The sequence below is a fragment of the Oryctolagus cuniculus genome, chromosome 7 (genome assembly GCF_964237555.1).
Source record: "Oryctolagus cuniculus chromosome 7, mOryCun1.1, whole genome shotgun sequence".
Classification (NCBI taxonomy): Eukaryota; Metazoa; Chordata; class Mammalia; order Lagomorpha; family Leporidae; genus Oryctolagus; species Oryctolagus cuniculus.
In genome coordinates this window covers 58,875,577-58,888,762 of record NC_091438.1, presented here as the reverse complement: position 1 = coordinate 58,888,762, position 13,186 = coordinate 58,875,577, and the positions used below count along the sequence as shown (strand labels likewise).

The following is a 13,186-nucleotide window of genomic DNA, read 5'->3' as shown; positions in this document are numbered from 1 at the left end:
GCATCGCATTGAAGTCAGGTGTTACTTATCACGTCTCAGCACCAGCACAGCTTGCCAAGGGCCAGTTGCTGATGGTCACTCAGATTCTGTCCTCTCTCCAGCATGGGCAACCTTCCTCTGATTCATGCAAAAGCAGCCTATGGGCCAGCAGCAAGCCTGAAGCAGGGTGCTTTTGTACATTACCTCATATTATTCCCCATCAAAAACTTCCAAGAGCTCAATAAATCGGTTGTAGGGGGAAATGAAGGAGAAAGGAAAGAAAGCAGAGATTAGAAGGGAATCAAGAGGTACAACAAAGTGCAACGTATGGCACGGATTGGATCTGGACTGAAGTCAGCCATTCAGAAAATTTTGACAGTGTCTATGTAGCTGAAATAATCCTTAAACCTTACTAAGAAATGATTGCTACATTATTTTTCAGAAGTGACAATGTGCTAGTCGGTTTTCTGCTGTAGACAACACAATACCACAGACTGGGAAAGTTTTCCAAAAAGAAAGAGGTTGGGGTTGGGGCTGTGGTGTAATACATTAAGCCTCTGCCTGTGGCGCTGGTTCTAGTTCCAGCTGCTTCTCTTCTGATTCAGCTCTCTGCTATGGCCTGGGAAAGCAGTAGAAGATGACCCAGGTCCTTGGGCTCCTGCACCTGCATGGGAGACCCAGAAAAAGCTCCTGGCTCCTGGCTCCTGGCTTCAGATTGGCGCAGCTCCAGCCATTGCAGCCACTTGGGGAGTGAACCAGAGGATGGGAGATCTTTCTCTCTGTCTCTCCCTCTCTCTGGAACCCTGCCTCTCAAGTAAATAATCTTTTTTTAAAAAATTAAAAACAAATTTTAAAAATTTAAAAAAAAGCAGTTTATGCTACCTCATGGTCCTGGTCCACAGTCAAGTTGCTATAGCTGGTGATGGCCTTCTTGCTGGCAGAGTCAAGGCATCACACAGAGAGAGACAGAGTGTGTGTGTCCTGGTCCCCCATCCCCCCGCCTTCGTATAATCCCACCAACATTCACTCACAAGGACCCCACCCTGATGACCTTACCTAATCCTAATCACCTCTCCAAGGGCCCATCTTTAAGCACCATTGGTGGACTAGGTTTCACCCACTTAATACTTCACCCTGGGGCTTAAACTCCAAACCACAGCACCCAGGGAGCAGGTGCTTAGCCCAGCAGTGAAGATGTCCCCAGCTCACAGCAGAGTACCAGAGTGTGATCCCTGGCTCCAGCTCCTGACTCCAGCTTCCTGCTAATGCAGACTGGGATGCAGCTGTGACGGCTCAGGCAGTGGTTCCCTGCCACCCACTTGGGCAACCTGGATTAAGCTCCTGGTTCCTGGTTCCTGGTTCCTGGGTCTGGCCCTAGCCCTTGCCCAGTCTCAGCTGCTGTGGGTGTTTAGGGAGGGAATCAGAAGACAAGAGCTGCCTCCACTCTCTTTGTCTAAATAGAATATTTAGTTGTTGTTTAATCACAGCCCCAGGGCTTCAGGCTGGCTGCTGGTGTTCATGCCCTTATGTAGTCTCCTCCCAAAACCAATCAGTGCTGTCTTGTGTGATCGATAAAACATGGAAGTAACACTGTGTGACTTCAGAGGCCGGGTCACAAAAGGCGTGCGACTTCCACGCAGGTCTCCTGCATGCTCCCATTCCCACCCCACCCAACCCCTCCACCCCTAGCCCCCCACCCCCAGCAGGGGAGGTCCCCCAGGTGCATGTGCGAAGGAACTGATCTGCCAGCATCAATTCTCCCCTGAGGAGCGGACCCTGGAGCCACAGTTCAGCCTTCCAAGGACTGCAGATGCAGCCACCTCCTGAGGGACCATGAGCATGGATCACTCAACCAAGACGCCCAGGTCCCTGACCACAGAAACCACAGCGTGATTGTTCCAAGCCTCTCCGCCTCAGGGGATTTGGTTTCCAGCACTGGATAGCTAGTGCAGATACTGTGGCGACTTTTTCCAGCTGTCCTTGTCCCTGATAATGCTACATGCAAAGCAAACCCGCTCTGCCTTGCCCAGAGACAGCACCGAGAAGCCAAAGGAGATGCCAGCAAAAAGAGAAGTGGATTGTGCACAGATGAGCAGCAGAACGCCCACCATGGGGAGTGAATGAAAAGGCCAGCCTGACAGGGCGTGGACCATGTGTCTACCAGCACTCCGGGTATTACGGGTATTACGTGGTGCTGTGGTTGCATTGTTCCCTCTTAAAGGTACAGTTAACTTTTACTCAATCTACATGTGTGAATGTGGGACTAAGACTAAAGCAATAACACTTTCTGAGCTGTCTTTTAAAAGTGTGAACCAGAGCGTTCATGGCTGAAATAACTGGATGACCAGAATTTCAAGATAATCAGGGTAGGGGCAAGGGGCATGGCCACACACGAAACAAAGTTGGCCATAGATTGACGGTTATTTAATCAGCTTAGTCGACACATGAGGGCTCATTATGCTACTTACTCTACCTTGTATGTTTGCCATGATCCATAATAAAAAGTCTGTGGTCTGGCATGGTGGTGCCGCAGGCTAAGCCGCCGCATGTGATGCCAGCATCCTGCATCACAGTTTGGTTTGAGTCCCAGTTGCTTTGCTTCTGATCCAGCTCCCAGCTAATGCACCTGGGAAAGTACTGGAGGATGGCGCAAGTGCCCCACACAGGGGAGACCAAAATGGAGCTCTCTATCCTAGCTTTGGCCTGGCCCAGTCCCAGCTGTTGTGGCCATCTGGGGAGTGAACCAGTGGATGGAATATCTCTTTCTCTCTGTCTCTCCCTCTCTCTCTCTTTCTCCTTTTCAAATAAATAAATAAAACTTTGAAAAATAAAAAGTAGAGGGGCCAGCACTGTGGCATAGTGGGTAAAGCTGCCGCCAGCATCCTGTATGGGTACCAATTTGTGTCCCAGCTGTTCCACATCTGATCCAGCTCTCTGCTATGGCCTGGGAAAGCAGTAGAAAATGGCCCAACTCTGCACCCCACGTTGGAGACTGGAAGAAGCTCCTGGCTCCTGGCTTCGGATCGGTGCACCTCCGGCCATTGCAGCCATCTGGGGAGTGAACCAGCAGATGGAGGACCTCTCTCTCTCTCTCTGCCTCTCCTTCTCTCCGTATGTAACTGACTTTCAAATTAAACAAATAATAATAAATAAATAAATAATAAAAATTGTATAAAAATAGTCCCACTTTGATTAGCCCACCTAGAGCTCCCCCATGCCAACAGTCTCCAGCAATCAGGGAATTCCTGAATCCCTTCTTCCCCCTCTGTTAAAAAAAAATTTAACTGGTGGAGGGCAGGTGTTTAGCCTATAGTTAAGAAACCCATGTCCCATATAGGAGCACCTAGGTTCAACACCTGGCTGTAGCTCCTGACTCCCACTTCTTATAATGTTTCCCCTGGAAGGTAGCCGGTGTTGGCTCAAGTGCTCTCCCATGGGGGAGACCTAGATGGAGTTCCTGGCTCCTGGCTTCAGAGTGGCCCAGCCTACCTGTAAGAGGTTCTTGAGAATGAACCAGCAGATGGCAGCCCACTCTCTGTGTCTTTCGGCCACCTCAAATCAAAAATAAAATAAAACATAGCTGGATTATTTCCCAGTGCCACCAAAACACTTTAGTTGGGAAACCATGAGGCGGAGATGGTTCCAGAGCCTATGGAAGCAAACAGAAGCCCAACTCTGCAAACAGTGAAATGAAACTTAAGCTTAATCAACCAGAAACTGCCGAGCCAGCCCTTAATTAGAAACTTCCCACTTCAGCCAATCAAGCCTTGCTTCCTGTCTTGCTTCCACGAATACCTTATAAAAAAATTCCCCCTGCCAGGGCCAGTGTTGTGTCATAGCACATAAAGCCACCACATGCAACTCCGTTGCATTCCGTTTAGGTGTTGGTTTGTGTCCAAGTTGCTCCATTTCTTTATTTTTTTTTAAGATTTTTTTTTTTAATTTGAAAGTCAGAGTTACACAGAGAAGGAGAGGCAGAGGCAGAGGCAGAGGGAGAGGGAGAGGGAGAGAGAGAGAGAGAGAGAGGTCTTCCATCCGCTAGTTCACTCCCCAGATGGCCACAACGGCCAGAGCTGCATGCCGATCTGAAGCCAGGGACAAGGGGCTTCTTCCAGGTTTCCTATGTGGGTGCAGGGGCCCAAGGACTTGGGCCATCCTCTACTGCTTTCCCAGGCCATAACAGAGAGATGGATCGGGAGTGGAGCAGCTGGGACTCAAACTGGCACCCATATGAGATGCCGGCATCACAAAAGGCAGCTTTACCTGCTACACCACAGCACCAGCCCCAGCAGCTGCTCCATTGCTAATCTAGCTCCCTGCTAATGGCCTGGGAAAGCAGCTCCTGGCTTTGGCCTGGCTTAATCCTGGCTGTTATGGCCACTTAGGGAATGAACCAGCAGAAGGAAGGTCAAGGTCTCTCTCTCTCTCTCTCTCTCTCTCTCTATATATATATATATATACATATATGTATATATATACATATATATGTATATATATCTTTCAAATAAATAAATATATATATATGTATATATATCTTTCAAATAAATAAATAAATAAATAAATCTTTTTTAAAAATGTCCCCTGGCACCCTCTCTGTGGAGTGCTGAACCACCTGCAGTCGGTGCTGCCCAATGCATGAACTTGTGAATGCAAAGAAACTCATGAAAATGTCACTGTGCCCCAGTCTATCCGAACGCTGCTCTAAGCTTTCCCACTGCTCTGCCTGCCTTTGAGTCCCTGCAAAACCCAAATGACTGTGGCTGACTCCCTTGCCGCAGTAAGCTCAGAATAAATAACCTTTGCTTATTTCCACAACTGATTTAATTTTTAAAAACAAGGTAAATAAACCCAGTTACACGTGTGTACCTCTGTTCCAACTTACTCCAGTGGAGGAGGAAGCATGGCTGAGTTTCACCTTTAGGGTAAAAGCCCAGTGATCCTTACCCAGTGGCTGAAAGGGAGCCAGCTGGAAGGGCAGCTCCTGGGGAAACTCCTGGGACACTAATCTCACAACCCGAGTGCAGGGTGGGGCTCCTCACTTCTATCAAGGTCCTCAGCAATGACTCTTAGTTCATCATTTTTGAGTTCTCTCAAAAAAAAAAAAAAAAAAGGAAAAGAACAAAACTCACTTCTACTTTAAGGGCTTTTTTTGGGGAGATGCCCACTCAACAGCAAGAAAACAAAAAGCACAATTCCCTGCAAACCATCAGCGAACTGGCCAAGCAGTGACAATCAGAAACAAGAAAAAAAAAATCCTGACACCAGATCTCTAAAAAGGACTGGGGCTAAATGTTGCCACCACAAGGAGGTGAGAGATGTGTGTAGATTAAAAGCAGGATGGAGGGGCTGGCACTGTGGCGCAGCAGGTTAAAGCCCCGGCCTGACATGCCAGCATCCCATATGGATACCGGTTCTAGCCCTGGCTGCTCCTCTTCCGATCCCAGCTTTCTGCTGTGGCCTGGGAAAGCAGTAGAAGATGGCCCAAATCCTGGGGCCCCTGCACCCATGTGGGAGGCCCAAGTCCTGGGGCCCCTGCACCCATGTGGGAGACCCAGAAGAAGCTCCTGGCTCCTGGCTTCGGATCAGCACAGCTCCATCCGTTGCGCCTATCTGGGGAGTGAACCAGAGGATGGAAGACATATCTCTCTCTATCTCCACCTCTCTCTGTAACTCTTTTAAAAAAAGAAGCAGCAGCAGCAGGATGGGAAGGGAGAGCTCCAGGGAACCAAGGTTAGCGGCACTTCCTCTGCACTCCCCAACTGGGCAGAGGCGGTTCCTGGGCAGAGCGTGCCCCAGGGTCACCAGGAGTCCTGGGAGAAAGCCAGAGCCTCTTCGCCAGGGGCACTTTAACTAAAACCAAAATTTAAGTAAGGGGGAAGGCCTCGGATTCTCCCATTCTCCCCGGGCTGGCGGGGGAGGAGTAGCGTGACCCTTTGCTGAAGTGAAATGTTAACAAGATAAATTTCATTATCAGGCTCGGACCTGAGATTTGGCTTAGGATAAAGTCTCAGAACTGGCTATGAATTCATTTCTTTCTCAGTTGTGCTCCGCCTCTTTGCTGTGGTTTAACTGAAATCTCATCTCGCTGCCTTTGCTAAGGTGGTATCTTGCCTGGGGAGTGAGAATCCACAGGTGCACATCTGCACCAGACCAGAGAGGTCATCTGGAGTGACATGGCTGGCACTGGGTCTGCCCAGGGTCCTGAGCAACAGTAGCTTAGGCAAAAACCTGGCAGTTGTCACATGTGCAAACTGGTTTGTCCCCATCTGTCACTTGTACAGAAGGTGTGCTTGAGCATTGGGATTTGGAAGTTGACAGCCCTAATTGGCATCTGAGAACAGGCGGTGAGAAGCTTGGGCCCTCCCATAACACGGCTGAGCTTAAATCCTACGACTTGTTCACTGAAGAACTATGGAAAGTCACCTCACTTCTCCTTTGGCAACTTAGAGATGATAATAATGGTGGTAGCTACCTCATAGATTGCCAAGACCAAAAGAGATAATTCATGCAAAGCGCTCAGTGCACGGAAAGAGCTCAATAAGTAATAGTGGCCCGTTATCTCTCTTTGCCCTCCACCCTCTGCTCCTGGAATGAAACACCAAGAGAAATTATTAGGATTCTTTTTAGGAAACAGACGAGTGTTTCATAAAGTTGACAAATGCTTTGATCAGCCCGGGAATAAGGTGAGCATACCATCTGGTTTCAGGCAGCAAGCAGGCTGAGTGCCAAGAACACACAGCTGAATCTTCAAGCCCCAAGTGACTCCAACAAAGAGCTATAAAACACTTAGCTGTCATCTTTCATTCACTCAAATACATCCACAGGTAAAATTCAGCAGTTTTTCTTTTAAGATTTTATTTCTTTATTTGAGAGGCAGAATTATAGACAGTGAGAGGGAGAGACAGAGAGAGAGGTCTTCCATCTGCTGGTTGACTCCCTAGATGGCTGCAATGGCTGGAGCTGTGCCAATCCAAAGCCAAGAGCCAGGAACTTCTTCTGGATCTCCCATGCTGGTATAGAGGCCCAAGTGCTTGGACCATCTTCCACTGTTTTCCCGGGCCATAGCAGAGAGCTGGACTATAACTGGTGCCCACATGGGATGCTGGTGCCGCAGGCAGAGGACTAACCTACCGCGCTACAGTGCTGGCCCTAAATTCAGCAGTTTAAACCCCTCTTAAACTCAGCTCACTTCTCTGTTCCCATCACCTGTCAGGCATCTTCTGAGAGCAGTTTCTCTGCTGAAGCTGAGTCCATTGTTATACACACATCCAGCTCAGCAGTGCTTTTTGTCGGTGAGTCAATGACTTGTGTTTGGGAAGAAGGAAAACGGGCAACAGCATCAGCAGCAGGCTGCTCTCAAGCTGGGTCTCTGGAAACTTTGAGAAGGGTGAGAAAGAGCAAATTGAAATGGGTGACAAAGTTAACAGGGTACGGATAATTGCAGGCAACCAGCCAAATACTCCCCACCTCAGTGGAAGGAACCAAGGACGCAAGGAGCACTTGGTCCCGGAAGAGTGGGCTGTCAGTGTTGGCGATGATCAGGCTGAAGGTCGATGGGAGGTGGAGGCATCTTTCCTGGGTAACTACTCCGAATTCTGCTCGCTGCTTGGGTCTAGGGAATCGGAGGGCTGGCAGGTTACACGGGCTTTGAAAATCAGAAGGTAGGTTTCCTTGAACTTCTGTATTTTGCAAGCATAGACGATAGGGTTCATCATGGAGTTGGCGTGGGACAGCAGGATGCCCACGTGCAGCACGACATCCGGTACCTTGCATTTGAAGTAGGTGACACAGTTGATGATGGACAAAGGCAGCCAGCACCCAGCAAACAAGGCAAGAACCAGAAACAGCGACTTGGCCGTCTTGAACTCCCGTCTGTAAAAGGCCCCTGTCTCTTTGAAGCTAGAAAAGCTCTGGACCAGTTTGTTCCGGATGATGTAGAAGATGTAAACGTAGAGGGCACACATGAGAAGCAGGGGGATGAGAATCCAGGTGAAGAAGCTAAAGAAGACCATGTATTCCATGGGGATAACAGAATCGAATTTGCACTGAAAGTCGCTGTAATTTCTGGCAGACTCCAGGGTCGGCTTCATATTCCAGCCAAACATGGGGGTAAATCCCACCAGCAGTGACACCACCCAGCAAAGGCCCAGGGCCAGCCATATTCTTCGTTGAGTGGTGACCCTCCTGTATCTGTTTGAATGGGAAAGAGCCAGTGAGTCCACAGCAAGAATTGCTAAATTGGGGGCAGGGGAGGGAGACGGAGCTGCCAGTGGAGGAGGAGAGAGGGAGACAGAAAGCCTGGGGCCTTCAGTCCCCCAGGCTCCTGTGAAGGGAGGGAGTGTTGCTATTCTGTGGTGATCCCAGCGACACTCAACTGGACGGAGGACAAGAGGAGCAGAATAGCGGTTACAGAAAGAAATCTAGCAAACTTCTCCAGGCACTGTCCTAAGGAAGAACAATCTAGAACGGATCGAGAATATGCTGCCTCAAGTCAGCCGGTGTATGCCCCACTCAGGGCTCCATTTCCAGCCTGAGGAGTCTTCAAGGCCTGGGAGGTGGGCATTATCTGTGTCTCCTGGGATCTCCCACCTGGTGAGACACACTTTTTTTTTTTTACAGGCAGAGTGGACAGTGAGAGAGAGAGAGACAGAGAGAAAGGTCTTCCTTTTCCATTGGTTCACCCCCCAATGGCCACTGTGGCCAGCGCACCGCGCTGATCTGAAGCCAGGAGCCAGGTGCCTCTCCTGGTCTCCCATGGGGTGCAGGGCCCAAGCACTTGGGCCATCCTCCACTGCACTCCCCGGCCACAGCAGAGAGCTGGCCTGGAAGAGGGGCAACCGGGACAGAATCCGGCGCCCCGACCGGTACTAGAACCGGTGTGCCGGCGCCGCAGATGGAGGATTAGCCTAGTGAGCCGCAGCGCTGGCTGAGACACACTCTCAAAGCCTGCTGCACTCTGGGTCATTGTGACTGCCATGTGGCTACTCATAACTGACACTCTGCCTGCCCCCTCACTGCCTCTCTGCCTGTGCCTGCTCCTGGTCTCTGTCCGCACTGTTATCCACGCTCAGTGTTAAGACTTAAACAAATCCTTGGCCGGCGCGCCGCGGCTCAATAGGCTAATCCTCCGCCTGCGGCACTGGCACACCGGATCGGGGCGCCGGATTCTTTCACCCCATTGAGGGGTGAACCAATGGAAAAGGAAGACCTTTCTCTCTGTCTCTCTCTCTCTCTCCACTCTGCCTGTCCAAAAAAAAAAAAAAAAAAAAAAGAGTTAAACGAATCCAGTGGAGTTGTGAAGGTGGTACTTGAGATATTTTTCAATAATCTCCATTTCATTGAGGGCAATGGTGAAAATAATAGTAATTATAGCTACCAGTTTATTAAAAATGTGTGCCCTTTTTCTAAGAGAGTCACATGTGGCAACTCATTTAATGCTGTGGATGGAAGTACGATCACTATCTCTATTTCGTAGGTTGAAAACAATGAAATGCAGACAGGAACTGCTACAAGCTACAATCGATGGGGCAAATACTGAGAGGAGGCAAGTCTGAGTTCAGAGTGCCCTAGCCACAGTAATGAGGAAACTGAGGCAGAGACAGGGCAATACCTTCCCCAAGCTCAGATCTAAAGATCAGGGATTTGAACTCCGGCTTCTTTATAGTCAAAGCTTGTCTGTAGCTCCCTCACAGAGGAGAGGAGAAATGTGGGCCCAATGTGACTTAGGATACCTGGGGCACTGGATTTCTCCACTTGACCATCTTGGTTCCACTTGAAGCAACAGATAATGGGTTTTTTGGGAAAATATCCCACATCTCATAAAAAGAAGAAAAAGAGTATACAAAGGGGCTTCAAGAAGTTCATGAAAAATTGACTTAAAAGATAGCACAGGGTATGGGCGTTTGGCTCAGCAGTTAAGACACTGCTCGGGACACCCACATCCCATATCAGAGTGCCTGGGTTCAAATCTTGACTCTGCTTCCAGTTCCTTCTTGCTGAGGTGCACGCTGAGAACAGGGAGTTAGGGCCAAGGACTGCAGCCCCTCCACCCACATGGGAGACCTAGATTGAGTTCCAAGCTCCTGGCATGAGACTGATTCAGCCTCAACTATTCATGGGCATTTAGAGAGTAACCCGTAGATAAAAAATGCCTGTCTCTCTGTCTCTGTCTCTGCCTTTCAAATAAATAAAATAGATAATTTTTTTTTTCAAAAAAAAAAAAAAAAACACTTGGAGTACTGTATCATGTATCAGAGTGCCTGGGTTCAAGTCCCAGCTCTGGTTCCCAATTCAACCTTCCTGCCAGTGCAGATCCTGGGAGGCTGCAGCTGACAGCTCCAGCGACCGAGTGCCTGCCACTCACGTGGGAGACCTGGGCCAGACCCGGTCCCGGCCATGGTGAGCATTTCAGGAGGGAATCAACAGATGGGAATGCTCTCTCTCTCTCTCACTCATACATAAAATGTAAAAATAAAAGGACAAATTGTCAGTTAAGTGTTTTTGAAGCCCCTTCATACCGAAAAATCCCTCTCTCAACATTGGGGTGGGTGCAGGATAGAAAATGAAGTTTAAAAAAAAAAAACTAACATTTGCAAGGCAACATGTTGAATCATCTGTTTATCTCTTCTTATTCTTATCTGCTGTACACTTCTCAAAAACAAAAAAAAGAAACGAAAAAGAAAAAACAAGAAAGAAAGAAAAAAGAAGGAAATCTTATCTAACACGTTTCCCTCATTTCTAAAGCTCCAGAGCACATTTCACTAAAGACGCCTCGAGTCTCTCTCGCTATCCTGAGTGACTGAGCTCACACCCATGGTTGAAGGAGCAAGGATGGGAGACTTCCAGCTCCGGAGTCTCAGCTGGTTGTTGATAAAGCCTTCCCTGACCACGGCATCACAACACATCTGTGGCCTTCTTTCTGCTTCAAGGGTCACTTTGGAGTCACTGTCCCTGGCGAAGTTGGAGCTCTGCACTTTGCAGCCCCCATATTCTAGGCACCTCTGTGACCGGCCCTCTGTGAGCAGCTTACCTGACCGTGAGCTTGACCCGCAGGTACCGGTCCACAGCAATGGCCAGCAAGGACATGATGGAGGCGTGGGTGAACACCAGCAGCAGGCAGCTCATGACAAGGCAGCTGTAGAAGCCGATCGTGATTCCCAGGCTGATGACAATGGCCAAAGGCATGACCAGAAACCCCACAGCGATGTCGGCCAGGGCCAGGGAGAAAATGAAGTAGAACGTGGTGGTCTTCAGGCTGGGGTTGAGCTTGATCACCCAGATGACCAGCACGTTGCCCACGACGGCGCAGACCCCGATGACAATCTCGAACACGATGTAGGAGGCTCTGATGGCCAGGAACAGGGTGGTGCTATTGTCGGGCATCTTGTCTCTCGGTTGACAGGCGAGCCAGCAGGATCCGGATGTGCCAGAGCGCCCAGCTCTAGCCAGACATCTTCCCCGAGGTCCATAAGCAGAGCGTCTAAAGGTCACACCGTGCCTGTTCCTTGTCTTCGCTGGTGGGGACGACCTCTGGGAGACCCGGCTCGTCAAACAGCGCCCTGCGCAAGCCGGTCACTTCCAGCCCCTCTGCAGGACCCACGTTCCTGACCGCCCAGAACCCAGAGTGTGGGTCTGCGTGGGCTGAGTCTGAGAGCGCAGCAGCTCCCAGTTCCCCAGGCGGCCACGGTCCAGGCCCCTGCCTGCCCCTGCCCCCAGAGGGCTCTTCAAGCAGAGCACCAGGGAGATAAGCAGCCCTCTCCAGGGGCGTTTCAGGAAGTGAGATGGGCCGAGAGGAAGTGCAGAGCCTCCGACTGCCCGCCAAAGATGGAAAGAGCAGAGCAAGGTACACGGGAGGTGTGGGGAAGGCCCGAGGCGAGGCTGGCTCTGGGGAGTCATTCGTTCAGGGACCACCGGAGACTAGAGTGGGTGGAAGAGGAGCTGGAAGTGCTGACCGCCTAGTGTTCCGGCCTTCTGCTGGTCTGGCACACAGGGCCCATGATAAGGAAGCAAGTGAGAGCGGTGGAGGAACAGCAGTAGGTTTTGATGGCAGCCCCCGGAGCTTAGCCAGAACCTGCCCCTTCTTAGTGCGCCGCAGCAAGCAGCGCGAACTCGGCTATGGGGATGTCTCCTTGCTGGCCACCGTGTTCGCAGCAAAGACTCTTTGTCAGAGGGCCAAGCAAAGATGGCCCACTCAGAAGGGCAGCCCCTCTGCACCTCCCATTAGCATCACGCTGGCAGAGGCTCCATCTCTCCCGGCCCCACGCCCAGCGCAGCCCCACAACCTCACACCAGCAAACTATTTGAGAAACAACAGGACCACAGTTGGCCACTCACCCATTGTGTGTGTGTTGGGGGGGGGGGGGACAACACACACACTAGACCATGTGGCATATCCTGCCACACCTGTTCCCCAGACCCCAAGCTCCAACCCCACTCCATGGGAACAGGGTTCTTTCTGGGCATCAGACCCCTTTCCTGGGAGTTGCTCACCTGGTCACCAACATCTGGGCACCAGACACTTGAGTGCAATTATTATTTGGGGACCACCTGATTCAGGTGCTCTTCTGTGATGTACAAAGAGACCAGTGTGAGGCCAGCACTGTGGTATAGCAGGTAAAGCCGCAGCTTGCAGTGCCGGCATCCTATATGGGTGCTGGTTCGAGTCCTGGTTGCTCCACTTCCCATCCAGCTCTCTGCTATGGCCTGGGAAAGCAGCAGAAGATGGCCCAAGTCCCATGCGTGGGAGACCCAGAAGAAGCTCCTGGCTCCTGGCTTCAGATCAGTGCAGCTCCGGCTGTTGTGGCCAATTGGGGAGTGAGCTAGAAGATGGAAGACCTCTCTCTCTCTCTCTCTCTCTCTCTGCCTCTCCTTCTCTCTCTGTGTAACTCTGACTTTCAAATAAATAAATAAATCTTTAAAAAGAGAGAGAGATTGGTGTAAGCTGGCAGATTAGAGAGACCACGAGAGGACATATGGACCAAGGCCCGCACAGTACACTGAAGAGCTTGTAAAAATTACCTATCTATGTCCGCTCAGAAATATAAGTCAGTGATGATGACGGTGTGTCCTGGCATCACCTGGCCAGCACGTGTCAGCCGGGCATTGGAGAGTAGGCTTGGCATTGGGCCGGCTAAGCACCTCCTCTGCAGCCCCCTTGGGCAGCACCCACTGCCCCCCTGCACTGCATGGGTCCCAAGTTGGCCCAAGT

At 50.5% G+C, this 13,186-nt stretch overlaps 1 protein-coding gene across 1 annotated transcript; it reads right to left on the bottom strand.

Annotated features, from left to right (window-relative positions):
• Nucleotides 1–7,562: 7,562 nt before the first annotated feature.
• On the bottom strand, nucleotides 7,563–11,587 carry ADORA3 (adenosine A3 receptor). Its single transcript, NM_001082058.2, is given in 2 exon segments — nucleotides 7,563–8,169; nucleotides 11,009–11,587. Coding segments are annotated over 2 exon segments (960 nt in total). The 5' UTR covers nucleotides 11,362–11,587.
• Between the last annotated feature and the right edge of the window lie 1,599 nt (nucleotides 11,588–13,186).